We start from the raw sequence: 26,997 nt of genomic DNA, 5'->3' as shown, positions 1-26,997 counted from the left end.
CTCTCTACTGTATATATCCTCTCTACTGTATATAGCCTCGCTACTGTATATAGCCTCTCTACTGTATATAACCTCTCTACTGTATATAGCCTCTACTGTATATAGCCTCGCTACTGTATATAGCCTCTCTACTGTATATAGCCTTGCTATTGTTATTTTTCTTTTTACTGTTGTTTTATTTCTTTACTTACCTATTGTTCACCTAATACCTTTTTTGCACTATTGGTTACAGCCTGTAAGTAAGCATTTCACTGTGAGGTCTACACCTGTTGTATTCAGCATTTCACTGTGAGGTGTACACCTGTTGTATTCAGCATTTCACTGTGAGGTGTACACCTGTTGTATTCGGCGCAAGTGACAAATAAACATTGATTTGATTTGTATTTGGAATGGTAGAGTGTCTTCTGAATAAAACCCACAAGCATCTCTCTTTCTCGTGCACTGGAGCAGCTTGTTTACATATACAGTACAAAAAGGACAACGTTTAATTGGAGTCTATAGAATATTCTCCTTGAGTCTGCTAATGTAAACCGGGCGACCAGAGCGTGATGACTAACAAACTGAAACTGGTCTTTGACTTCCCAGAGATAATGTGTTTTAGTCTATCTATGTTGCTGTGAATGTGGTAAAGTGACCCCAGTAAGTTAGAGGTAAAGAAGCAGTAAGTTAGAGGTAAAGAAGCAGTAAGTTAGAGGTAAGGCAGAGATAAATGTTCTAGATAGGATGGACTCCCCCCCCCCCCACCACCCACACACACCCCTCCCCAACACACACCCTCCCCGCACATCCCCTCCCACCAAACACCCCCTCCCCTACCCCCACACTCACCCCCTCCCCTACCCCCACACTCACCCACATCCTTGCATCACACAGTTCTAGTACCTTCAGCAGCAGGTGTGCTGGCTTCAGATTGTGACGGTAACTGTTTGGATTAAAGCCCCACTGATTAACTCTGAGGAAGAGGGGTTTGAGGACGTAACCACAGCCACCGTTGTCCTGGAAACGCCCGTTGTTCAGATCCATGGGCAGGCCCAACGACTGGAAGTTCAGAGCCACTGTAAGAAGAGTCCAGATGACACAATAACAACATTGCCACACGGGCACAGACAAGACCAGACAGATTACATTCTCCAGCTCTCTGTCAACCTAGATTAGACTGGGATTGGACTATAAAACACAAATGTAAACATTCAATGTATTTCCTTACAGTTCAACATTACCAAGCACAGCCAGGGCTCTTTGAATAGAGTTTGATTTGTTTATTGAAAAGTTGTATTTTGTTTTATGTCAAATATAACAACAAAGGGGATTCATCTCCTTCTGCCTTCAAGCAATTAAAATGATGTTGTCATAATTTCAGTCTTACCAAAGAAACAAAGTTATCATGAAAGGAATATGAAGTGAATGTCTGTGCCATAAATACATTTTATTTTTCAAAGTTTTTGACTATTCTCAAATGCAACGTCAAGTTTATTTTCCATAATGAATGAATTGAAGATCGCATTCACTCAAACTGTCACATTTAAACACAGCAAGAAAGAACGATCACACCAGGCGATCCAAAGACCATTACATTCTAATTGGTATTCCAGGAAGTTTTGGTGTGAACGCGGAGCTCATTCAAAACGTACCCAGCTGAGAGCCCACGTTCCAGAACCCCTGGGGGTTGTAGTTGGAGGACAGGGTTCTAGAACCTGCCGGGTAGATCCTGGTGATGAAAGCCATGTTGTGCCGGACGAAATCTGGAGCTGAGAAATGAGAATAAGGTGTTTGTTGTAAGTTTCTCTGGATACGATGGACTGCTATATGAACTAAAAGGACACGAGGAGACTAGAAAGTACATGTTAACTTCATTAGGATCACATGACTAGAAGTTACGGTCATCATGTGACCTCCTTATCAGATTTGGTGAAAAAAAAATGAAGGATAAACATTTGTCACAAACGGCTGATTAAATTGGCACTAGTCGTTCAGGGACAGGCTGTCCTTGCAGCATTAGACATAGGCTTTGTGCTTATAAAAAATACCACATCAAGGAGCCATTACAGCAACAAGAGGCTGATAATGGCTGTTGAGTGAAATCCATCAGAACTCATCTCTCACTGCATCATTCCCCTCTATCTCCACGCCGTAGCACGATGGCCTGTTTACTGATTGTGCTTTGAATTCAAATCTCAACAGTCTCATTTCATTCCAATCTCAACCGTCGTCTTTTTTCCTTTTCACTAGCAGTAGGAATATGAGACGCTCTACTCTTTTTTACTGCTGCCGGTGTTCAACATTTGATACATTGCTAGATACTTGCAAATGTGCCCCCCCCATGTGCAGTTTGAAACACTAATTTGGTAAGTCTTCCAAGGTACAACACCTGAGGTCTTGACCAGCTTGTGAGCCTTCTTCTCCCCCAGAGAGCTGTTCTCATAGTACTGCTGGTGTTCTCTGGCATGGTTGAAGCTGTGGAACTTCACTGACTTGGTGTAGACCACCAGCTTAGATAGAGACTCAGCAACTACTGCTGCCTTCTTCCTCTTCTGTGGAGGGAGGGAGGGAGGGAGGGAGAGAGGGAGGGAGGGAAAGAGAGAGAGGGAGAGAGGGAGTGAGGGAGGGAGGGAGGGACAGAGAGAGAGAGAGAGGTTAAGGTTGTGGCTAGGGTTAGGGTTAGGGTTGAGCTGGGGAGTGGAAATGAAGCTCTAGAGTTAGGGTTAAGGTTAGGGAGAGGACAATCTCAGCATATGTCTAACCTGACTGACCCTGCTTTAGTGCTTAGTGTTTATAGGGAGGATGTACAGGAACAGTTTCTCAGTGTTCTCTAATTTAGTATACCAGTGTATAATACCTGATATCATACCTCATTAAAGAACCCTGACTTACTTTCTTCCCTGACCGTTTCAATTTGGAATGGTGCTTTGTTTTGAGATTAGGCTCCTCTTCCTCATCTTCCTCATCATCGTCATCCTCTTCCTCACTGTCTTCCCCCTCTGAGTCTCTCTCTCTCCTGTCCTCTGAGTCTCTCTCTCTCCTGTCCTCTGAGTCTCTCTCTCTCCTGTCCTCTGAGTCTCTCTCTCTCCTGTCCTCTGAGCCTGTCTCTCTCCTGTCCTCTGTCTCTGTCTCACTCTGAGGACTGAGCTTTTTGTTCTTAATCAGGATCTTGTATTTCAGCTCCTGTCAACCCAGAGACATAATCCACATATCTGATCTGTCTCAGCGGGAAACAGACAGTCAAGAAAACGTTTCACAAAAGAACATTTTTAAGTTTAAGTCTTGTTTTCTGCTGATTGTAAATAGTAAACACCGTATTAAGGTGTGGGACATTCATTGTACGACAAGAAAAAACAAGCACGTCTAGTATTTTACTTTAGCAGATAGCATAATCTGGCCATCCACAATTCACCTGAAGCTGGAGTCTTATATCTCCCTCACTAATTTTAAGCATCAGCTGTCAGAGCAGCTAACCGATCATTGCATCTGTACATAGCCCATCTGTAAATAGCCCACCCAACTACCTCATCCCCATATTGTTATTTATTTTTTGCTCCTTTGCACCCCAGTATCTCTACTTGCACATTCATCTTCTGCGCATCTATCACCCCATTGCTAAATTGTAATTATTTCGCCACTATGCCTTACCTCCCTAATCTTACTACATTTCAACACACTGTATATATACTTTTCTATTGTGTTATTGACTGTACGTTTGTTTATTCCATGTGTAACTCTGTGTTGTTGTTTGTGTCGAACTGCTTTGCTTTATCTTGGCCAGGTCGCAATTGTAAATGAGAACTTGTTCTCAACTTGCCTACCTGGTTAAATAAAGGTGAAATAAAATAAATAAATAAATAAACCTGTGGGAACATATAAATCATTTTTCTGATAATAAATTCTGCCATTGGATTAAGATCTAGTGATCCTGCAGCTACAGGATCTATTTGACTGTTTACATTCTGTTATATTTACTTGTTTCTTTCTTTTTTCTTCATTACCCACCGTAACATCAAGTCTACTAACTAAACTACGAAGGTCTGAAAATGGTTCCTTATTCATTTTATTTATTTTTTATTATTTTTGAGGGGGCTAGGGAGGGGGGAACCAGAGAGGGAGGGCTGGGGGCTAGGGAGGGGGAACCGGAGAGGGAGGGCTGGGGGCTAGGGAGGGGGGACAGGAGAGGGAGGGCTGGGGGCTAGGGAGGGGGGACAGGAGAGGGAGGACTGGGGGCTAGGGAGGGGGGACAGGAGAGGGAGGGCTGGGGGCTAGGGAGGGGGGACAGGAGAGGGAGGGCTGGGGGCTAGGGAGGGGGGACAGGAGAGGGAGGGCTGGGGGCAAGGGAGGGGGGACAGGAGAGGGAGGGCTGGGGGCTAGGGAGGGGGGACAGGAGAGGGAGGGCTGGGGGCTAGGGAGGGGGGACAGGAGAGGGAGGGCTGGGGGCTAGGGAGGGGGAACCGGAGAGGGAGGGCTGGGGGCTGGGGAGGGGGGAACCAGAGAGGGAGGGCTGGGGGCTAGGGAGGGGGAACCGGAGAGGGAGGGCTGGGGGCTAGGGAGGGGGGAACCAGAGAGCGAGGGCTGGGGGCTAGGGAGGGGGGACAGGAGAGGAAGGACTGGGGGCTAGGGAGGGGGGAACCAGAGAGGGAGGGCTGGGGGCTAGGGAGGGGGGACAGGAGAGGGAGGGCTGGGGGCTAGGGAGGGGGGACAGGAGAGGGAGGGCTGGGGGCTAGGGAGGGGGGACAGGAGAGGGAGGGCTGGGGGCTGGGGAGGGGGGACAGGAGAGGGAGGGCTGGGGGCTAGGCAGGGGGGAACCAGAGAGCGAGGGCTGGGGGCTAGGGAGGGGGGAACCAGAGAGGGATGGCTGGGGGCTAGGGAGGGGGAACCAGAGAGCGAGGGCTGGGGGTTAGGGAGGGGGGACAGGAGAGGGAGGGCTGGGGGCTAGGGAGGGGGGAACCAGAGAGGGAGGGCTGGGGTCTAGGGAGGGGGGAACCAGAGAGGGAGGGCTGGGGGCTAGGGAGGGGGGACAGGAGAGGGAGGGCTGGGGGCTAGGGAGGGGGGGAACCAGAGAGGGGAGGGCTGGGGTCTAGGGAGGGGGGACAGGAGAGGGAGGGCTGGGGTCTAGGGAGGGGGGAACCAGAGAGCGAGGGCTGGGGGCTAGGGAGGGGGGAACCAGAGAGCGAGGGCTGGGGGCTAGGGAGGGGGGAACCAGAGAGCGAGGGCTGGGGGCTAGGGAGGGGGGAACCAGAGAGCGAGGGCTGGGGGCTAGGGAGGGGGGACAGGAGAGGGAGGGCTGGGGGCTAGGGAGGGGGGAACCAGAGAGGGAGGGCTGGGGTCTAGGGAGGGGGGAACCAGAGAGCGAGGGCTGGGGGCTAGGGAGGGGGGAACCAGAGAGCGAGGGCTGGGGGCTAGGGAGGGGGGAACCAGAGAGCGAGGGCTGGGGGCTAGGGAGGGGGGACAGGAGAGGGAGGGCTGGGGGCTAGGGAGGGGGGAACCAGAGAGGGAGGGCTGGGGGCTAGGGAGGGGGGACAGGAGAGGGAGGGCTGGGGGCTAGGGAGGGGGAACAGGAGAGGGAGGGCTGGGGGCTAGGGAGGGGGGAACCAGAGAGCGAGGGCTGGGGGCTAGGGAGGGGGGACAGGAGAGGGAGGGCTGGGGGCTAGGGAGGGGGGACAGGAGAGGGAGGGCTGGGGGCTAGGGAGGGGGAACCGGAGAGCGAGGGCTGGGGGCTAGGGAGGGGGGACAGGAGAGGGAGGGCTAGGGTCTAGGGAGGGGGGACAGGAGAGGGAGGGCTGGGGGCTAGGGAGGGGGGACAGCAGAGGAAGGGCTGGGGGCTAGGGAGGGGGGAGAGGAGAGGGAGGGCTGGGGGCTAGGGAGGGGGGACAGGAGAGGGAGGGCTGGAAGATTGGGACAAAATGTTTTTTTACCAGGTAAGTTGACTGAGAACACATTCTCATGTACAGCAACGACCTGGATAATAGTTACAGGGAGAGGAGGGATGAATGAGCCAATTGTAAGCTGGAGATGTTTGCTGCTTCAGTGTCTTTAGATATTTTTGTCAGATGTTACTATGGAATACTGAAGTATAATTACAAGCATTTCATAAGTGTCAAAGGCTTTTATTGACAAATACATGAAGTTGATGAAAAGAGTCAATATTTGCAGTGTTGACCCTTCTTTTCAAGACCTCTTCAATCCGCCCTGGCATGCTGTCAATTAACTTCTGGGCCGCATCCTTGGAGTTTGTCAGAATTTGTGGGTTTCTGTTTTTCCACCTGCCACTTGAGGATTGACCACACGTTCTCAATGGGATTAAGGTCTGGGGAGTTTCCTGGCCATGGACCCAAAACATAGATGTTTTGTTCCCCGAGCCACTTAGTTATCACTTTTGCCTTATGGCAAGGTGCTCCATCATGCTGGAAAAGGCATTGTTCGTCACCAAACTGTTCCTGGATGGTTGGGAGGAGTTGCTCTCGGAGGATATGTTGGTACCATTCTTTATTCATGGCTGTGTTCTTAGGCAAAATTGTGAGTGAGCCCACTCCCTTGGCTGAGAAGCAACATGAATGAAGCAACATGAATGGTCCCAAGATGCCTTACTGTTGGCATGACACAGGACTGATGGTAGCGCTCACCTTGTCTTCTCCGGACAAGCTTTTTTCCGGATGCCCCAAACAATCGGAAAGGGGATTCATCAGAGAAAATGACTTTACCCCAGTCCTCAGCAGTCCAATCCCTGTACCTTTTGCAGAATATCAGTCTGTCCCTGATGTTTTTCCTGGAGAGAAGTGGCTTCTTTGCTGCCCTTCTTGACACCAGGCCATCCTCCAAAAGTCTTCGCCTCACTGTGCGTGCAGATGCACTCACACCTGCCTGCTGCCATTCCTGAGCAAGCTCTGTACTGGTGGTGCCCCGATCCCGCAGCTGAATCAACTTTAGGAGACGGTCCTGGTGCTTGCTGGACTTTCTTGGGCGCCCTGAAGCCTTCTTCACAACAATTGAACCGCTCTCCTTGAAGTCCTTGATGATCCGATAAATGGTTGATTTAGGTGCAATCTTACTGGCAGCAATATCCTTGCCTGTGAATCCCTTTTTGTGCAAAGCAATGATGACGGCATGTGTTTCTTTGCAGGTAACCATGGTTGACAGAGGAAGAACCATGATTCCGAGCACCACCCTCCTTTTGAAGGTTTCAGTCTCTTATTTGAACTCAATCGACATGACAGAGTAATCTCCAGCCTTATCCTCATCAGCACTCACACCTGTGTTAACGAGAGAATCACTGACATGATGTCAGCTGGTCCTTTGTTGGCAGGGCTGAAATGCAGTGGAAATGTTTTTTGGGGATTCAGTTCATTTGCATGGCAAAGAGGGACTTTGCAATTAATTGCAATTCATCTGATCAATCTTCATAACATTCTGGAGTATATGCAAATTGCCATCATACAAACTGAGGCAGCAGACTGTGAAAATTAATATTTGTGTCATTCTCAAAACTTTTGGCCACGACTGTATACACAACATGTAAAGTGTTGGTCCCATGTTTCATGAGCTGAAATAAAAGATCCCAGAAATGTTCCATACGCACAAAAGCTTATTTCAAATAAAAAAAATCACAGATTTCTATACATCCCTGTTAGTGAGCATTTCTCCTTTGCCAAGATAATCCATCCACCTGACAGGTGTGCCAAATCAAGAAGCTGTTTAAACAGCATGGTCATTACACAGGTGCACCTTGTGCTGGGAACAATAAATGGCCATTCTGGCGTGCCGACTGCAGGAATGTCCACCAAAGCTCTTGCCAGATAATTGTATATTAATTCCTCTACCATAAGCCGCCTCAACATTTTTTGCGAGAATTTGGCAGTACGTCCAACTGGCCTCGCACCTGCAGACCACGTGTAACCACACCAGCCCAGGACCTCCACATCCAGCTTCTTCACCTGCGGGATCATCTGAGACCAGCCACCTGGACAGGTGAGGAAACTGTGAGTTTGCACAACCGTATAATTTATACACAAACTGTCAGATACCGTCTCAGGGAAGCTCATCTGTGTGCTCGTCATCCTCACTAGGGTCTTGACCTGACTGCAGTTCAGGGCAAATGCTCACCTTTAATGGCCACTGGTACGCTAGAGAAGTGTGCTCTTCACGGATGAATCCCGGTTTCAACTGTACCGGGCAGATGGCAGACAGCGTCGTGTGGCATCATGTAAGCGGGCGGTTTGCTGATGTCAACTCTGTGAACAGAGTGCCCCATGGTGGAGGTGGAGTTATGGTACGAGCAGGCATAAGGTACGGACAACAAACACAATTGCATTTTATTGATGGCAATTTGAAGGCACAGAGATACCGTGATGACATCCTGACGCCATCATCTCCTGTTTCAGCATGATAATGCACGGCCCCATGTCGTGAGGATGTATTCACAATTCCTGGAAGCTGAAAATGTCCCAGTTCTTCCATGGCCTGCATACTCACCAGACATGTCACCCATTGAGCATGTTTGGGATGCTCTGGATCAACGTGTACGACAGTGTGTTCCAGTTCCCGCCAATATCCAGCAACTTCGCACAGTCATTGAAGAAGAGTGGGACAACATTCCACAGGCCACAATCAACAGCCTGATCAACTCTATGTGAAGGAGATGTGTTGAGCTGCATGAGGCAAATGGTCACACCAGATACTGACTGGTTTTCTGAACCACACCCCTACCTATTTTAAAAAATATCTGTGACCAACAGATGCGTATCTGTATTCCCAGTCAAGTTACATCCATGTATTAGGGCCTAATGAATTTATTTAAATTGACTGAATTGTAACTCAGTAAAATCTTTGAAATTGTTGCATGTTGTGAATATATCCCATAAAAATCTGTGAGTTTGCTAGAGATATCTGTTTTTTGACAATGAGACATCCCAAAAATTGTTCTTACAGTCGTATGTCGCGTCTGAACCATTTGGCCTATAAAACTATTATTACCCCTCTATGGAAAGATGAGACTCTCACGAACGTGATGTGTTCCGTTTTTCTGGGGGGAGGGTGTGGGGGGGACAGGTAGAGACGTGTTTCTGGGGGGAGGGTGTGGAGGGGACAGGTAGAGACGTGTTTCTGGGGGAGGGTGTGGGGGGGACAGGTAGAGACGTGTTTCTGGGGGGAGGGTGTGGGGGGGACAGGTAGAGACTTGTTTCTGGGGGGAGGGTGTGGGGGGACAGGTAGAGACGTGTTTCTGGGGGGAGGGTGTGGGGGGACAGGTAGAGACGTGTTTCTGGGGGGAGGGTGTGGGGGGGACAGGTAGAGACGTGTTTCTGGGGGGAGGGTGTGTGAGGGGGACAGGTAGAGACATGTTTCTGGGGGAGGGTGTGGGGGGGACAGGTAGAGACGTGTTTCTGGGGGGAGAGTGTGTGAGGGGGACAGGTAGAGACATGTTTCTGGGGGAGGGTGTGGGGGGGACAGGTAGAGACGTGTTTCTGGGGGAGGGTGTGGGGGGGACAGGTAGAGACGTGTTTCTGGGGGGAGGGTGTGGGGGGGACAGGTAGAGACTTGTTTCTGGGGGGAGGGTGTGGGGGGACAGGTAGAGACGTGTTTCTAGGGGGAGGGTGTGGGGGGACAGGTAGAGACGTGTTTCTGGGGGGAGGGTGTGGGGGGGACAGGTAGAGACGTGTTTCTGGGGGGAGGGTGTGTGAGGGGGACAGGTAGAGACGTGTTTCTGGGGGGAGGGTGTGTGAGGGGGACAGGTAGAGACATGTTTCTGGGGGAGGGTGTGGGGGGGACAGGTAGAGACGTGTTTCTGGGGGAGGGTGTGGGGGGGACAGGTAGAGACGTGTTTCTGGGGGGAGGGTGTGGGGGGACAGGTAGAGACGTGTTTCTGGGGGGAGGGTGTGGGGGGGACAGGTTGAGACTTGTTTCTGGGGGGAGGGTGTGGGGGGACAGGTAGAGACGTGTTTCTAGGGGGAGGGTGTGGGGGGACAGGTAGAGACGTGTTTCTGGGGGGAGGGTGTGGGGGGGACAGGTAGAGATGTGTTTCTGGGGGGAGGGTGTGGGGGGGACAGGTAGAGACGTGTTTCTGGGGGGAGGGTGTGGGGGGACAGGTAGAGACGTGTTTCTGGGGGAGGGTGTGGAGGGACAGGTAGAGACGTGTTTCTGGGGGGAGGGTGTGGGGGGGACAGGTAGAGACGTGTTTCTGGAGGAGGGTGTGAGGGGGACAGGTAGAGACGTGTTTCTGGAGGGAGGGTGAAAACATTTCACAACACTACAACACAGCAGTAGAATTACTTAGAATCTGTTCAACTTTAGGAAAAACAAATAACTTCAGGAGCAACGACAAGATAGTGGGTTTAATTCCCAGGACCACCCGTATATAAAATGTATTTTACCTATATTTAACTAGGCAAGTCAGTTAAGAACAAGTTCTTATTTTCAAGGATATCCTAGGAACAGTGGGTTAACTGCCTTGTTCAGGGGCAGAATGACAGATTTGTACCTTGTCAGCTCGGGGATTCAAACTTGCAACTTTTCGGTTGCTAGGCCAATGCTCTAACCACTAGGCTACGCTGCCACCCCAATACACATGCATGACTGTAAGTCGCTTTAGATAAAAGCATCTGCTAAATTGCATATTATATATTATTATATTTTATTAACCTTATACTTTATACTCTGGATAAACCTTTCTGACACGCCCATTGTTGAATGTCTTTGTCAATACAGGGTTTATAATGGTGTCCCATTTTCTTACCAATAATATTAAGTCCAATATTATGTATAAATCATTGAGTTCATATCCCCACACAGTCAGTCAACACACAGAGCGATGGTAGAATGGGAACGAAACACCCAACAGCTCCGGATGTTAAATCACATATATGTATGTACGCTCTGTTTTAAAATCAAAAACAATATCACAGAATTCTGGTTTCACTTGATGAGTAGCAATGTGTTGAGAGTTAAGAAACGGTGGTTTGGTATTTTTCAAAAGCCATCTTGGTTCCATAACCCTATACAAACAATGCAGGGCGAACTGAAAATAAATTATATCCTTAAAAGCATCCAGAGCCAATATCAATACATATGGGATCGTGGAATCTTCTCCACCAGTAAATAGCCTCACATACCTTTTCACTTAGAATTTGATACCTTTCACATCCATGTGGTTACGACAATCCTTCCTCAAGCACTCTGCTCTCTAACGTCTGGGTAACATGACAGTGCCTTTGGAAATCATTTTACTTTTTCCACATTTTGTTAGGTTACAGCCTTATTCTAAAATGTTTTAAACAGTTTTTCCCCCCTCATTAATCTACACACAATACCCCATCATGACATCACAATACCCCATAATGACATCACAATACCCCATCATAACAAAGCTAAAACAGGTTTTTAGAAATGTTTACATAAGTATTCAGACCCTTTAATCAGTACTTTGTTGAAGCCCGTTTGGCAGTGATTACAGCCTCAAGTATTTTTGGGTATGACGCTACAAGCTTAGCACACCTGTATTTGGGGAGTTTCTCGCATTATTCTCTGCAGATCCTCTCAAGCTCTGTCAGGTTGGATAGGGAGCATCGCTGCACAGATATTTTCAGGTCTCTCCAGAGATGTTTGATCGGGTTCAAGTCCGGGCTCTGGTTGGGCCACTCAAGGACATTCAGAGACTTGTCCCGAAGCCACTCCTGCATTGTCTTGGTTGTGTGCTTAGGGTCGTTGTCCTGTTGGAAGGTGAACCTTCGCCCCAGTCTGAGGTCCTGTGCGCTCCTGAGCAGGTTTTCATCAGGATCTCTCTGTACTTTGCTCTGTTCATCTTTGCCTTGATCCTGACTAGTCTCCCAGTCCCTGCCGCTGAAAAACATCCCCACAGCATGATGCTGCCACCACCATGCTTCACCATAGGGATGGTGCCTGGTTTCCTCCAGACGTGACGCTTGGCATTCAGGCCAAAGAGTTCAATCATCAGACCAGAGAATCTTGTTTCTCATGATCTGAGAGTCTTTAGGTGTCTTTTGGCAAACTCCAAGTGGGCTGTCATGTGCCTTTTACTGAGGAGTGGCTTTCGTCTGGCCACTCTACCATAGAGGCCTGATTGGTGGAGTGCTGCAGAGATGGTTGTCCTTTTGGAAGGTTCTCCCATCTCTACAGAGGAACTCTAGAGCTTTCTCAGAGTCACCTCCCTGACCAAGGCCTTTCTCCCCCGATTGCTCAGTTTGGCCGGGTGGCCAGCTCTAGGAAGAGTCTTGGTGGTTACAAACTTCTTCCATTTAATAATGATGGAGGCAACTGTTCTTGGGGACCTTCAATGCTGCAGACATTTTTTGGTAACCTTCCCCAGATCTGTGCCTTGACACAATCCTGTCTCGGAGCTCTACGGACAATTCCTTTGACCTTGTGGTTTGGTTTTTGCTTTGAAATGTACTGTCAACTGTGGGACCTTATATAGACAGGTTTGTGCCTTTCCAAATCATGTGCAATCAATTTCCTTCACCACAGGTGGACTCCAATCAAGTTGTAGAAACATCTCAAGGATGATCAATGGAAACAAGATGCACCTTAGCTCAATTTTGAGTCTCATAGTTAAGGGTCTGAATACTAATGTAAATAAGGTATTTCTGTTTTTGTTTTTTTATATACATTTCCTTCTGTCACGGCTGTCGTAGAGAGGGGACCAAAGTGCAGCGTGGTTATAGTTCCACATTTTATTAAATCCATGAAACTTTGCAAAGCACAAATAACTGAATAAACAAAACAACAAACCGTGACGCAGAGAGAAACAAACACTACTCAAAATATAACCACCCACAAAACCCAGGAAGAAAAACCCCTACTTAAATATGATCTCCAATTAGAGACAACGAGGACCAGCTGCCTCCAATTGGAGATCAACCCAAAAAAACAACAACATAGAAATAGAAAAACTAGAACTTAAACATAGAAATACAAAACATAGAAAAACCAAAACACCCCCTGTCACGCCCTGACCTACTCTACCATAGAAAATAACCTCTTACTATGGTCAGGACGTGACACCTTCAATGTATAAAAAACATGTTTTCGCTTTGTCATTATAGGGTATTGTGTGTAGATTGCTGAGGATTTTTAAAATTTATTTAATACATTTTAGAATATGGCTGAAAAAGTCAAGGGTTCTGAATACTTTCTGAAGGCAGTGTATATAAGATAATATAATATGGTCTCAGGGGAAGTCGGCCTTGCCCCCACTCTCCAAGGGTGCAACAAAAAAAACATTTCCTGTTCACACATGCCTACAAAACACACTGGTATATGTGTGGAACAGGACAAAAATAAGCACCCACTAAATTATTATTATTATTATTATTATTATTATTATTATACCATAGAGCAGCTTTCATGCAGGCTACATTTTACCTTTCAGTCATTCAGCAGACACTCTCATCCAGAGCAACTTACAGTTAGATGAGTTAGTTAGCCTACACTCGTTTTGACAAAATTTCATGTGAGGCAGAGTGATTTAGTAACATGATCGTTTGTGTGTAATAATAATAATTATAATAATAATAATTATAATAATAATAAATAGTGTATAAGTTGTGGCACCACGTATGGTAGGACTGGCTTTCCGTACATGACTGTCTGTCACTATGAGTACAGCCCATCTCAGATCACCAGACGACTGATTGAACGTGTATGATTCAGGGCTGAGGACTCAATTCAAATCAAGATCAAGCCCTACACCCATTCAAACTTAATTATATTATGTATTCCTCAAAAGACGTAAAAATGTATGATTGATATGTACAAGAAAATCATATTCTCAGGCAGTCATGCATAATAACCATCTATGACTTCTTTAATACGCCTATTTTACATTTACATTTTTGTAATTTAGCAGACGCGCTTATCCAGAGCGACTTACAGTAGTGAATGCATACATTTCATTTATATATATATATATATATATATATATATTTTTCCGTACTGGCCCCCCGTGGGAATCGAACCCACAACCCTGGCGTTGCAAAAACCATGCTCTACCAACTGAGCCACAGGGAAGACCATATAACACACACGCACGCACGCACGCACACACACACACAGACACACCCACACACACACACATAAACACGTGCAGACACACACACAAACACGCACACACACATACACACACACATAAACAAACACAAACACACACAAACACGCACAAACACACACACATAAACACATACAAACACGCACAAACACACACTCATAAACACGCACAAAAACGCACACACACACACACATAAACACGCAAAAACACGCACAAACACGCACACACACGCAGACAAAACCTCTGTCCTCTAATCAGACAGTCATCACCAACAAGCAGCCTGTGCCAGTCTCCTTCCTGCCCTGTCAGACAGTCATCACCAACAGCAGTCTGTGCCAGTCTCCTTCCTGCCCTGTCAGACAGTCATCACCAACAGCAGTCTGTGCCAGTCTCCTTCCTGCCCTGTCAGACAGTCATCACCAACAGCAGTCTGTGCCAGTCTCCTTCCTGCCCTGTCAGACAGTCATCACCAACAGCAGTCTGTGCCAGTCTCCTTCCTGCCCTGTCAGACAGTCATCACCAACAGCAGTCTGTGCCAGTCTCCTTCCTGCCCTGTCAGACAGTCATCACCAACAGCAGTCTGTGCCAGTCACCTTCCTGCCCTATCAGACAGTCATCACCAACAGCAGCCTGTGCCAGTCTCCTTCCTGCCCTGTCAGACAGTCATCACCAACAGCAGCCTGTACCAGTCTCCTTCCTGCCCTATCAGACAGTCATCACCAACAGGGGTTCAAATAGAGGCAGACTATTCCACAGATGAACTGCGGCCAGGGGAATGAGGAAATCTAAATGTGCATCCCAAATGGCACCCTATTCCCTATATAGTGCCCTACTGCAGACCAGAGCCCTATATAGTGCCCCACTGCAGACCAGAGCCCTATATAGTGCCCCACTGCAGACCAGAGCCCTATTCCCTATATAGTGCCCTACTGTAGACCAGAGCGCTATTCCCTATATAGTGCCCCACTGCAGACCAGAGCCCTATTCCTTATATAGTGCCCTACTGCAGACCAGAGCCCTATTCCCTATATAGTGCCCCACTGCAGACCAGAGCCCTATATAGTGCCCTACTGCAGACCAGAGCCCTATATAGTGCCCTACTGCAGACCAGAGCCCTATTCCCTATATAGTACCCCACTGCAGACCAGAGCCCTATTCCATATATAGTGCCCTACTTTTGACCAGAGTTCCATGTGGGACACAGTCAACTGAACTATTTAAACGCTGTTCATGTGGTAGACCTTTTCAGACGATCCCATCCATTGATTTCCCCGGATGGAGTGTGAGATTGGACAGCCCAGAGGATCTCATCTAAAGGCCTAGATTCAATCAGATCAAACGTTAACCCGGCGAAAGCAGACAACTGCATAGCTGATGTTTTGGTGGTGTCGGAGGTGGAACTGAGCCGCAGCCGTCAAATCGATCACTGTCACGAAGCCATAGCGTCCTCACTCACGTTAACCGTTCAGAAGGAGAAAGTGTAGGAATACAGAAATAATTATTAGGCTCAAATTGAAAAATGTTAATTAATGTTTCTATCATCTTAACGGAGTTGTAGATCACATTCCAATGTTCCAACTTGTGAACAATGCTGTATGGGATTTCTGTTCACGCGACACCGTGCAGCCAATGTCCGCATTAGGTATAATGCCAGGAGCCACTTGCGGATTTAACAGCTCTAACGCAGTTCCACCTCTAACATCGCCAAAACAACCGCCATGTGGATGTTGGTTAAAGCGGATCTGAATGAATCGAGCCCTAAGTTTATCTGTTCTCTGTCCTGCAATCTGCAATGAGCCGCATCATATAAATAAACTCTGTTTCTCTTTCCTCAGTGGAGAAAAGTCACTCAGTCAGACCAGGGGCATATATCTTGTGAGCTGGCTCGGGCACAAGCTTACGACACCTTCTACACTTACTGAACAAGTTTCAGTTCCATCTGACAGAGTTCAGCTTTGGCAGAGTTCACAAAGAGAAGGGATGTTATTGATCTCCTCTGCCGGAGCTTCAACAGCACAAACTGAGCATGGATATTATTGATCCAGTCCACATAACATCTCCTCTGCCGTAGCTTCAACAGCACAAACTGAGCATGGATATTATTGATCCAGTCCACATAACATCTCCTCTGCCGGAGCTTCAACAGCACAAACTGAGAGGTACAATACTGAATGTAATCCAAAAGCTATGTTTAAGTTGTGAAGATGACGTGGCTTGCGGTATATTCTATGTTTAAGTTGATTTACTAATATTTGAAAACCGGGAATCTTATAACTTTTACTAAGCTTGTAAACAAATGTGAGCTGTTCTAGCTATACTGAGGAATACTGACACTGATGCGGGTGGTAGGTAACCTAGCGGTTAAAAGCGTTGGGCCGGTAACTGAAAGGTCATTGGTTTGAATCCCAGAGCCTACTATGTGAAAAATCTGTAAAGGCATTTAAACCTAATTGCTCCTATTATTCGCTCTGGATTAGAGCGTCTGCTAAATGACTCAAATGTAAAATGTTCTGTTTACGTTAGGACTGGGCAGTTGTCCAGGCTGATTGGTGAGGTCCAGGCTGGTGGCCAGCAGTTTTTCCCCCAGGATAGAGGTGAGGTACTGGGCCATGACATCCTGCTGAGTCGGGGTACAGTGGTTCTCCAGAGACAGGATCACTGGGTACGGAGACACCTGGCACAGAATAGTCTCTCTCATGAGTCTGTCATGCCAGCAAGACACAAGATAACCATACCAGCGATGGAGGTCCTGTGTGGCTCAGTTTGGGGGTCAATTCCCAAACTGAGTCACATACACGTACTAAAAATATAAACACGTTTCGCAGTAAATAGCCCATTGCCAAACACCCAGAATCAAAGAGGCCCATCGCCTCTTCAGTATATAACACCTCTTTTGGAGATGGTAGCCAGTGAACTAGAATACCCACACAACACACCAAGCAGTACAGTAGAACCCTGAGGTAATGTTCTGTTTCCATTACCCTCCTAGACAACACTATGGGACTTATATCAAAGTAAGTGGGGATATCCTAAAAAATGTACACCTGTTGTTAGTTCTTTATCTGTGGTGTGGTCCTACCTCGAAGGCATGCTGCTCCACGGTAGCGATGACATCTTTGAATAGGATCTTGCTGGTCAGAGTGTGACCATGATAGACTATAGGTTCTGTACTAGGACCGTCCCAGCAGTCAATCTCCAGACAACGACAGCCTCTCCTCAGTGCACTGATGGACACAGAGAGATGGATGGACGCGTACGGACACAAGATGATTACTAGGACGAGGACTGAGGATATCTGTAGTTTACCAGCAACATACCAGAGAACAACTGATAAAGTATATAATAGACCCAGACCTTATTTCTTTCATAGTATATCACTCACACTGTTCATTCTGAAGACCGGTCAAAGAAATTATGTTTTTGATTATAATTAGATTTTTTCCGTTTTTGCGTTATTCAGTACCAAAACGTTGAATGATTAATGAGTTAATAACCATCATATCAAAGTGTATGGACATATAAAATCACAGAAACAAAAGGGAGGATTTCCTTCTGGCACACTGGCTACCATCTGCACAGACTTGTCACACTGAACGTACAGTACTAGTGGTTTGATTCATTGTTTGTCTTTATGTTCTTTATGCCCCTGATTCAGTTCTCCCTTTCCTCCCTTTGCTCACCTGCCGGCTAGACACAGAGTCCAGTCACCTCCCCTCCCCTAATCCCGTTCATTAGCTGAGTGAACCAGGCCTCCCCTCCCCAGTCACCTCTCCTCCCCAGTCACCTCCCCGTTCATTAGCTGAGTGAACCAGGCCTCCCCTCCCCAGTCACCTCCCCTCCCTAGTCACCTCCCCGTTCATTAGCTGAGTGAACCAGGCCTTCCCACCAGACCTCCCCTCCCCAGTCACCTCCCCTCCCCAGTCACCTCCCCTCCCCAGTCACCTCCTCTCCCCAGTCACCTCCCCTCCCCAGTCACCTCCCCTCCCCAGTCACCTCCCCTCCCTAGTCACCTCCTCTCCCAAGTCACCTCCCCTCCCCAGTCACCTCCCCTCCCTAGTCACCTCCTCTCCCCAGTCACCTCCCCTCCCCAGTCACCTCCTCTCCCCAGTCACCTCCCTGTTCATTAGCTGAGTGAACTAGGCCTTCCCACCAGACCTCCTCTCCCCAGTCACCTCCTCTCCCCAGTCACCTCCCCTCCCCAGTCACCTCCCCTCCCTAGTCACCTCCTCTCCCTAGTCACCTCCTCTCCCCAGTCACCTCCCCTCCCCAGTCACCTCCCCTCCCCAGTCACCTCCCCTCCCTAGTCACCTCCACTCCCCAGTCAACTCCCCTCCCCAGTGACCTCCCCTCCCCAGTCACCTCCCCTCCCTAGTCACCTCCCCTCCCTAGTCACCTCCCCTCCCTAGTCACCTCCACTCCCCAGTCAACTCCCCTCCCCAGTCACCTCCACTCCCCAGTCAACTCCCCACCCTAGTCACCTCCTCTCCCCAGTCACCTCCTCTCCCCAGTCACCTCCCCTCCCCAGTCAACTCCCCTCCCCAGTCAACTCCCCTCCCCAGTCATCTCTCCTTTCATTAGCTGAGTGAACCAAGCCCCCCCACCAGACCTCCTCCCCAGTCACTCAATTAGAGGGCTTTACTACAGTCTATTACAAACGAGTGGGAGACAGGGTTGCATCCCAAATGGCACCCTATTCCCTACATAGTGCACTACTTATGACCAGAACCTTCAAAAGTAGTGCACTATATAGGGAATAGGGTGCCATTTGGGTAGCAGACATTGTGTTAGACAGGAGTGAGAGAGTAGTCTATATTATACACAGGGGAAAGACAGTATATTACAGCAGAGAGAGAGAGTACTCTACTGGTCTCAGAGGACCAATAATGGCCTAGTTCTGCTGCCATCAGCCCCTTTCTCACTCAGTTCACCTCCTTTTTGTCCTTTAGTTAGCGGATGGAGAGGCTGCATTACTGAATATGAAGGAGAGACTGAGAGAGCAGACACTGCGGTTTGAGAGGAGAGGGTTTAAACTTTAAAGAATGGCAGTGGATATACAACCAGCAGAAGCCATTTCTTAACTAGTTGTATTACCTGACATAGGCAGTTGTAATTACCTGACATAGGTAGTGTTATTACCTGACATAGGCAGTTGTAATTACCTGACATAAGTAGTGTTATTACCTGACATAGGCAGTTGTAATTACCTGACATAGGTAGTGTTATTACCTGACATAGGCAGTTGTAATTACCTGACATAGGTAGTGTTATTACCTGACACAGGCAGTTGTAATTACCTGACATAGGTAGTGTTATTACCTGACACAGGCAGTTGTAATTACCTGACATAGGCGTCCAGGGTGCTCTTGCCAACCAGCTGGTCCCCGATGAGGTAGGTGTTGTGAGAAGACGAGATGAAGTAGTGACACAGAGGCTGGTCCATATCCTGGTACACAGATGTGTGTTTCTGGTCAAACACGCTACAGTCTTTAGACTCCATGTATCTGTAGAATCCCTCGAATGTCATGGTTCTGTTCTCTCTAGCTGCCATGGATACGCAGAGGTTGGGTTCAAAAAATTACCTCAACAAAAAAACAATCACTCAGTTGGATGTACTACTTTTCTTGCATATGTACCTTGAGGACGTGAGGAGAGAAGGAAGTATTTGGAAGGTAAAAAAATCTGTCCTTCTGCCCCCTGAACAAAGCAGTTAACCCCTTGTTCCCCCGGTAGGCTGTCATTGTAAAATAAGAATTTATTCTTAATTGACTTGCCTAGTTAAATACAGGTTAAATAAATTTTAAAAAATAAAAAAATGTGACAATTGAGAAAGTGTCTTGTTGTGCTAGTCCACTGATGAGCTTGACTGCCTTCGTTTTATTTCCTGTCTCGTCATGTCAGACGGATGCCTCTATGCCTGTCACAGCGTGGCATTTCTATGGTGCTGTTTGTACAGCGGCAGGAGATGCTAAAAAGACTTGTGTCCGTTCTAATCTGAAACAAGTGGTCTCATCACATGTGACTCAGCGAAGGCTAACAAAATGCCTGATTGGGATACAGTCATACATAACTACTGTACAGTCGGGGCCAAAAGTTTTGAGAATGACACAAATACTAATTTTCACAAAGTCTGCTGCCTCAGTTTGTATGATGGCAATTTGCATATACTCCAGAATGTTATGAAGAGTGATCAGATGAATTGCAATTAATTGCAAAGTCCCTCTTTGCCATGCAAATGAACTGAATCCCCCAAAAACATTTCCATTGCATTTCAGCCCTGCCAACAAAGGACCAGCTGACATCATGTCAGTGATTCTCTCTTTAACACAGATATGAGTGTTGATGAGTATAAGGCTGGAGATTACTCTGTCATGCTAATTGAGTTTGAATAACAGACTGGAAGCTTCAAAAGGAGGGTGGTGCTTGGAATCATTGTTCTTCCTCTGTCAACCATGGTTACCTGCAAGGAAACACATGCCATCATCATTGCTTTGAACAAAAAGGGCTTCACAGGCAAGGATATTGCTGTCAGTAAGATTGCACCTAAATCAACTATTTATCGGATCATCAAGAACTTCAAGGAGAGCGGTACAATTGTTGTGAAGAAGGCTTCAGGGCGCCCAAGAAAGTCCAGCAAGCGCCAGGACCGTCTCCTAAAGTTGATTCAGCTGCGGGATCGGGGCAACACCAGTGCAGAGCTTGCTCAGGAATGGCAGCAGGCAGGTGTGAGTGCATCTACACGCACAGTGAGGCTAAGACTTTTGGAGGATGGCCTGGTCTCAAGAAGGGCAGCAAAGAAGCCATTTCTCTCCAGGAAAAACATCAGGGACAGACTGATATTCTGCAAAAGGTACAGGGATTGGACTGCTGAGGACTGGGGTAAAGTCATTTTCTCTGATGAATCCCCTTTCCGATTGTTTGGGGCATCCGGGAAAAAGCTTGTCCGGAGAAGACAAGGTGAGCGCTACCATCAGTCCTGTGTCATGCCAACAGTAAAGCATCCTGAGACCATTCATGTGTGGGGTTGCTTCTCAGCCAAGGGAGTGGGCTCACTCACAATTTTGCTTAAGAACACAGCCATGAATAAAGAATGGTACCAACGCATCCTCTGAGAGCAACTTCTCCCAACCATCCAGGAACAGTTTGGTGATGAACAATACCTTTTCCAGCATGATGGAGCACCTTGCCATAAGGCAAAAGTGATAACTAAGTGGCTCGGGGAACAAAACATCTATATTTTGGGTCCATGGTCAGGAAACTCCCCAGACCTTAATCCCATTGAGAACGTGTGGTCAATCCTCAAGAGGCGGGTGAACAAACAGAAACCCACAAATTCTGACTAACTCCAAGCATTGATTATGCAAGAATGGTCTGCCATCAGTCAGGATGTGGCCCAGAAGTTAATTGACAGCATGCCAGGGCGGTTTGCAGAGGTCTTGAAAAAGAAGGGTCAACACTACAAATATTGACTCTGCATCAACTTCATGTAATTGTCAATAAAAGCCTTTAACACTTATGAAATTCTTGTAATTATACTTCAGTATTCCATAGTAATATCTGACAAAAATATCTAAAGACACTGAGGCAGCAGACATTGTGAAAATTAATATTTTTTTGGCCACGACTACTGTAACAAAAAAAATGAGTGAACAAGGAAACCTAATTAATTGTGCATCATGATAGGACAGAACTGTACCAAGTCCCACCTCATCCCCTTTCACTTACCTGTCTCCTCAATCTCATATCTGTCAATCAAGCCCTCCGCTGTCTCCTGATTGGCTGCTGCCTCCATCTGCTCCATGTGTAGGAACCTGAGGAGAGCGCAGGCGGCCAGAGTATTCCTTCCGGAGGAGTAGCACTGGTAGATGTTCTGGATCTCTGACCTTCTGGAAGTGGAGGCCTTGTTCTTCTTCATTCTTCCCCCAGCAAGCAGAGCCCTCAAGTCCCCTGACCCAGGTCTCACCCTGGCCTCTGTGGAAACAAACCTGTATGACTTCATTGTGTTTTCATCCTCAATGGTTTTTAACCTGTTTAGGATAGGGGGCAGTATTTTCACGGCCGGATAAAAAACGTACCTGATTTAATCTGGTTATTACTCCTGCCCAGAAATGAGAATATGCATTTAATTGTTTGATTTGGATAGAAAACACCCTAAAGTTTCTAAAACTGTTTGAATGGTGTCTGTGAGTATAACAGAACTCATATGGCAAGCCAAAACCTGAGAAGATTCCTTACAGGAAGTGCCCTCTCTGACCATTTCTTGGCCTTCTACACTCTCTTTATCAAAAACAGAGGATCTCTGCTGTAACGTGACATTTTCTAAGACTCCCATAGGCTCTCAGAAGGCGCCAGAACGTTGAATGATGACTCTGCAGTCCCTGGCTGAAAAACAGTAGCGCATTTGGTAAGTGGTCGATCTGAGAACAATGAAACGGGTGCGCACGTGCACGTGGAGAGTCCATTTTACATTTTCAGTCTTTGAACGAAAACAACGTCGCCCGGTCGGAATATTATCGCTATTTTACGAGAAAAATCGCATAAAAATTGATTTTAAACAGCGTTTGACATGCTTCGAAGTACGGTAATGGAATATTTAGAATTCTTTTGTCACGATACGCGCCGGCGCGTCACCCTTCGGATAGTGTCTTGAATGCAAGGACAAACGCAGCTATTTGGATATAACTATGGATTATTTGGAACCAAACCAACATTTGTTGTTGAAGTAGAAGTCCTGGGAGTGCATTCTGACGAAGAACAGCAAAGGTAATCCAATTTTTCTTATAGTAAATCTGAGTTTGGTGAGTGCCAAACTTGGTGGGTGTCAAAATAGCTAGCCATGATGGCCGGGCTATCTACTCAGAATATTGCAAAATGTGCTTTCACCGAAAAGCTATTTTAAAATCGGACATAGCAATTGCATAAAGGAGTTCTGTATCTATAATTCTTAAAATAATTGTTATGTTTTTTTGTGAACGTTTATCGTGAGTAATTTAGTAAATTCACCAGAAGTTTCGGTGGGTATGCTAGTTCTGAACGTCACATGCTAATGTAAAAAGCTGGTTTTTGATATAAATATGAACTTGATTGAACAAAACATGCATGTATTGTATAACATAATGTCCTAGGAGTGTCATCTGATGAAGATCATCAAAGGTTAGTGCTGCATTTAGCTGTGGTTTTGGTTTTTGTGACATTATATGCTAGCTTGAAAAATGGGTGTGTGATTATTTCTGGCTGGGTACTCTCCTGACATAATCTAATGTTTTGCTTTCGTTGTAAAGCCTTTTTGAAATCGGACAATGTGGTTAGATAAAGGAGAGTCTTGTCTTTAAAATAGTGTTAAATAGTCATATGTTTGAAAAATTGAAGTTTTTGGATTTTTGAGGAGTTTGTAATTCGCGCCACGTCCTATCATTGGATATTGGAGCAGGTGTTCCGCTAGCGGAACATCTAGATGTAAGAGGTGTGTGGTATTGTTGTATTCGCGTGGCTGAGGTAACTTATTTTTTAAATTGTCAAATAAAATGCATTTCTTCTTTAAAACTTCTTACGGCTGAAATCCCGTTAACGGGATCGATATGACAACAGCCAGTGAAAGTGCAGAGCGCCAAATTCAAACATCAGAAATCTCATAATTAAAATTCCTCAACCATACAAGTATTTTACACCATTTTAAAGATAAACTTCTCGTTAATCCAACCACCGTGTCCGATTTCAAAAAAGCTTTACAGCAAAAGCACACCAAACGATTATGTTAGGTCAGCACCTAGTCACAGAAAAACGCAGCCATTTTTCCAGCCAAAGAGAGGAGTCACAAAAAGCAGAAATAGCGATAAAATGTATCACTAACCTTTGATCTTCATCAGATGACACTCATAGGACTTCATGTTACACAATACATGTATGTTTTGTTCGATAAAGTTCATATTTATATCCAAAAATCTCAGTTTACATTGACGCGTTATGTTCAGTAATGTTTTGCCTCCAAAACCACCGGTGATTTTGCAGAGAGCCACATGAATTTACAGAAATACTCATCATAAATGTTGATGAAAATACAAGTGTTATGCATGGAACTTTAGATAAACTTCTCCTTAATGCAACCGATGTGTCAGATTTCAAAAAAGCTTTACCGAAAAAGCATACCATGCAATAATCTGAGTACGGCGCTCAGACACAAAAACAAGCCAAAAATATATCCGCCATGTTGGAGTCAACAGAAGTCAGAAATAGCATTATAAATATTCACTTACCTTTGATGATCTTCATCAGAATGCACTCCCAGGAATCCCAGTTCCACAATAAATGTTTGTTTTGTTCGATAAAGTCCATCTGTTATGTCCAAATACCTCCTTTTTGTTCGCACCTTCAGTTCACAAATCCAAATTCACCACGCGCAGGCCAGACGAAAACTCAAAAAATTCCATTACAGTTCGTAGAAACATGTCAAACGAAATATAGAATCAATCTTTAGAATGTTTTTATCCTAAATCTTCAATAAGATTTCAACCAGAAAATTCCTTTGTCTTTAGAAATGCAATGGAACTCTGCTACCTCTCACGGGCGCGCGCATGGCTGAAGCTCATGCCCATCTGGCAGACACCTGATACAATCAGCTCTTATTCCCCTCCATTTCACAGTAGAAGCCTCAAACAAGGTTCTAAAGACTGTTGACATCTAGTGGAAGCCTTAGGAAGTGCAATATGACCCCACAGATACTGTATATTGGATAGGCCAAGACTTGAAAAATTACAAACCTCAGATTTCCCACTTCCTGGTTGGATTTTTTCTCAAGTTTTTGCCTGGATATGAGTTCTGTTATACTCACAGACATCATTCAAACAGTTTTAGAAACTTCAGAGTGTTTTCTATTCAAATCTACTAATAATATGCATATCTTAGCATCTGGGCCTGAGTAGCAGGCAGTTTACTCTGGGCACCTTTTTCATCCAAGCTACTCAATACTGCCACCCAGTCCTACTCCCAGTCCCATGGAAGGGACTCACATTGTTTTATGTCTGTACATGGCAAGTAGTATCTACTGTTGTGAAAGTATGGTTAGTAGTATCTACTGTTGTGAAAGTACGGTACAACCTACCTTATGCTGATTCCTGTGGTTCGGTAGCATGAACCACACCCAGAAAACAACTCAACTGTGCTGGCAATGGAACACTAAGGGAATGGAATGTTTGGAACTGTTGCTGCCTGGTGCTTGAGATATGTGTTCCAATTCTACGCTCTTCATTGTGATGTAAAAGACCACCACATTCCATTACAATAGTTGGTGATGTCACAATGGGGGCTGTCATCTCTCTTCTTTGACAGAGATCAGAGACACTTTTCCTTTATGTCTTCCAATAGTTTGGATTTCTTTGAACTTTCTGACAAACTTATTAAATCAACTTTCGTTTTTGATGCATGACACAAAACCACTCCCTACTTTTGTTTTTATCTTCCCCATTGTGTGTAAATCATGTTTGGACAGAGCTTATTGAACACACTAGACTAGCCCACACTAGACTAGCTGTGTGGAGAGCCACACCCTTTTGTGTAGGTGCGAATGGGTCACTGAACTGGTCCCATATGATAGACATCCCATTATACCATATGTAGATACTAGTCATCACCCATCAAACATATCAAACATATTGAAACCACATGTTTGACTACGTTCCATTTATCAAAATCAAATCACATTTTATTGGTCACATACACATGGTTAGCAGATGTTAATGCGAGTGTAGCGAAATGCTTATGGCTTCTAGTTCCGACTACGCAGTAATATCTAACAAGTCATCTAACAAATTCACAACAACTATCTTACATATTATTACATTCCAGCCATTGCAATGAGCCCATCCTCCTATAGCTCCTCCCACCACCCACCAGTCCTAGTCCTGTGATTCAACTAGCAGTGCACAACACTGGCCATAGCCTAGTCCCAGTCCCAGTCCCAGTCCCAGTCCTAGTCCCAGTCCAAGTCCTAGTCCCAGTCCTAGTCCCAGTCCAAGTCCTAGTCCCAATCCTAATCCCAGTCCTAGTCCCAGTCCTAGTCCCAGTCCTAGTCCAAGTTCTAGTCCCAGTCCTAGTCCCAGTCCAAGTCCTAGTTCCAGTCGTAGTCTTGTCCCAGTCCCAGTCCCAGTCCCAGTCCTAGTCCCAGTCCAAGTCCCAGTCCAAGTCCCAGTCCTAGTCCCAATCCTAGTCCTAGTCCCAGTCCTAGTCCCAGTCCTACTCCAAGTCCCAGTCCAAGTTCTAGTTCCAGTCCTAGTCCCAGTCCTAGTCCAAGTCCTAGTCCAAGTCCAAGTCCCAGTCCTAGTCCTAGTCCCAGTCCTAGTTCCAGTCCTAGTCCCAGTCCTAGTCCTAGTCCCAGTCCTACTCCCAGTCCAAGTCCTAGTCCCAGTCCTACTCCATGTCCCAGTCCAAGTTCTAGTTCCAGTCCTAGTCCCAGTCCTAGTCCAAGTCCTAGTCCAAGTCCAAGTCCCAGTCCAAGTTCTAGTTCCAGTCCCAGTCCAAGTCCCAGTCCTAGTTCCAGTCCTAGTCCTAGTCCCAGTCCAAATTCTAGTCCCAGTCCAAGTCCCAGTCCTAGTCCCAGTCCTAGTTCTAGTCCCAGTCCTAGTCCTAGTCCCAGTCCCAGTCCCTGTCCCAGTCCCAGTCCCAGTCCCAGTCCCAGTCCTAGTTCCAGTCCCAGTCCTAGTCCCAGTGTGGCACAGTTAGGGTGAGTCCCAAATGGCACCCTATTCCCTATATAGTGCCCCACTGCAGACCAGAGCCCTATTCCCTATATAGTGCCCTACTGCAGACCAGAGCCCTATTCCCTATATAGTGCCCTACTGCAGACCAGAGCCCTATTCCCTATATAGTGCCCTACTGCAGACCAGAGCCCTATTCCCTATATAGTGCCCTACTGCAGACCAGAGCCCTATTCCCTATATAGTGCCCTACTGCAGACCAGAGCCCTATTC

General features: G+C 46.6%; 1 protein-coding gene across 1 annotated transcript in view; it reads right to left on the bottom strand.

The window, feature by feature from the left end:
* LOC115196636 (1-phosphatidylinositol 4,5-bisphosphate phosphodiesterase zeta-1-like) overlaps positions 1–22,065 on the bottom strand; it is a 33,585-nt gene extending 11,520 nt beyond the window's left edge. The window contains exons 1-9 of the mRNA XM_029757482.1: positions 21,761–22,065; positions 19,378–19,579; positions 17,118–17,262; positions 16,557–16,712; positions 3,106–3,162; positions 2,872–2,949; positions 2,369–2,531; positions 1,632–1,748; positions 883–1,055 (exon numbers count right to left, since the gene is read on the bottom strand). Of these exons, the coding sequence (XP_029613342.1) occupies positions 883–1,055; positions 1,632–1,748; positions 2,369–2,531; positions 2,872–2,949; positions 3,106–3,162; positions 16,557–16,712; positions 17,118–17,262; positions 19,378–19,579; positions 21,761–22,034 (1,365 nt within the window). The 5' untranslated portion in view covers positions 22,035–22,065. The remainder of the gene's footprint in view (positions 1–882; positions 1,056–1,631; positions 1,749–2,368; positions 2,532–2,871; positions 2,950–3,105; positions 3,163–16,556; positions 16,713–17,117; positions 17,263–19,377; positions 19,580–21,760) is intronic.
* Positions 22,066–26,997: the final 4,932 nt, after the last annotated feature.

The sequence above is a fragment of the Salmo trutta genome, chromosome 7 (assembly GCF_901001165.1).
Source record: "Salmo trutta chromosome 7, fSalTru1.1, whole genome shotgun sequence".
NCBI classification, from domain to species: domain Eukaryota; kingdom Metazoa; phylum Chordata; class Actinopteri; order Salmoniformes; family Salmonidae; genus Salmo; species Salmo trutta.
The sequence above is the reverse complement of the archived record's forward strand: the minus strand, read 5'-3'. Positions and strand labels throughout refer to the sequence as shown.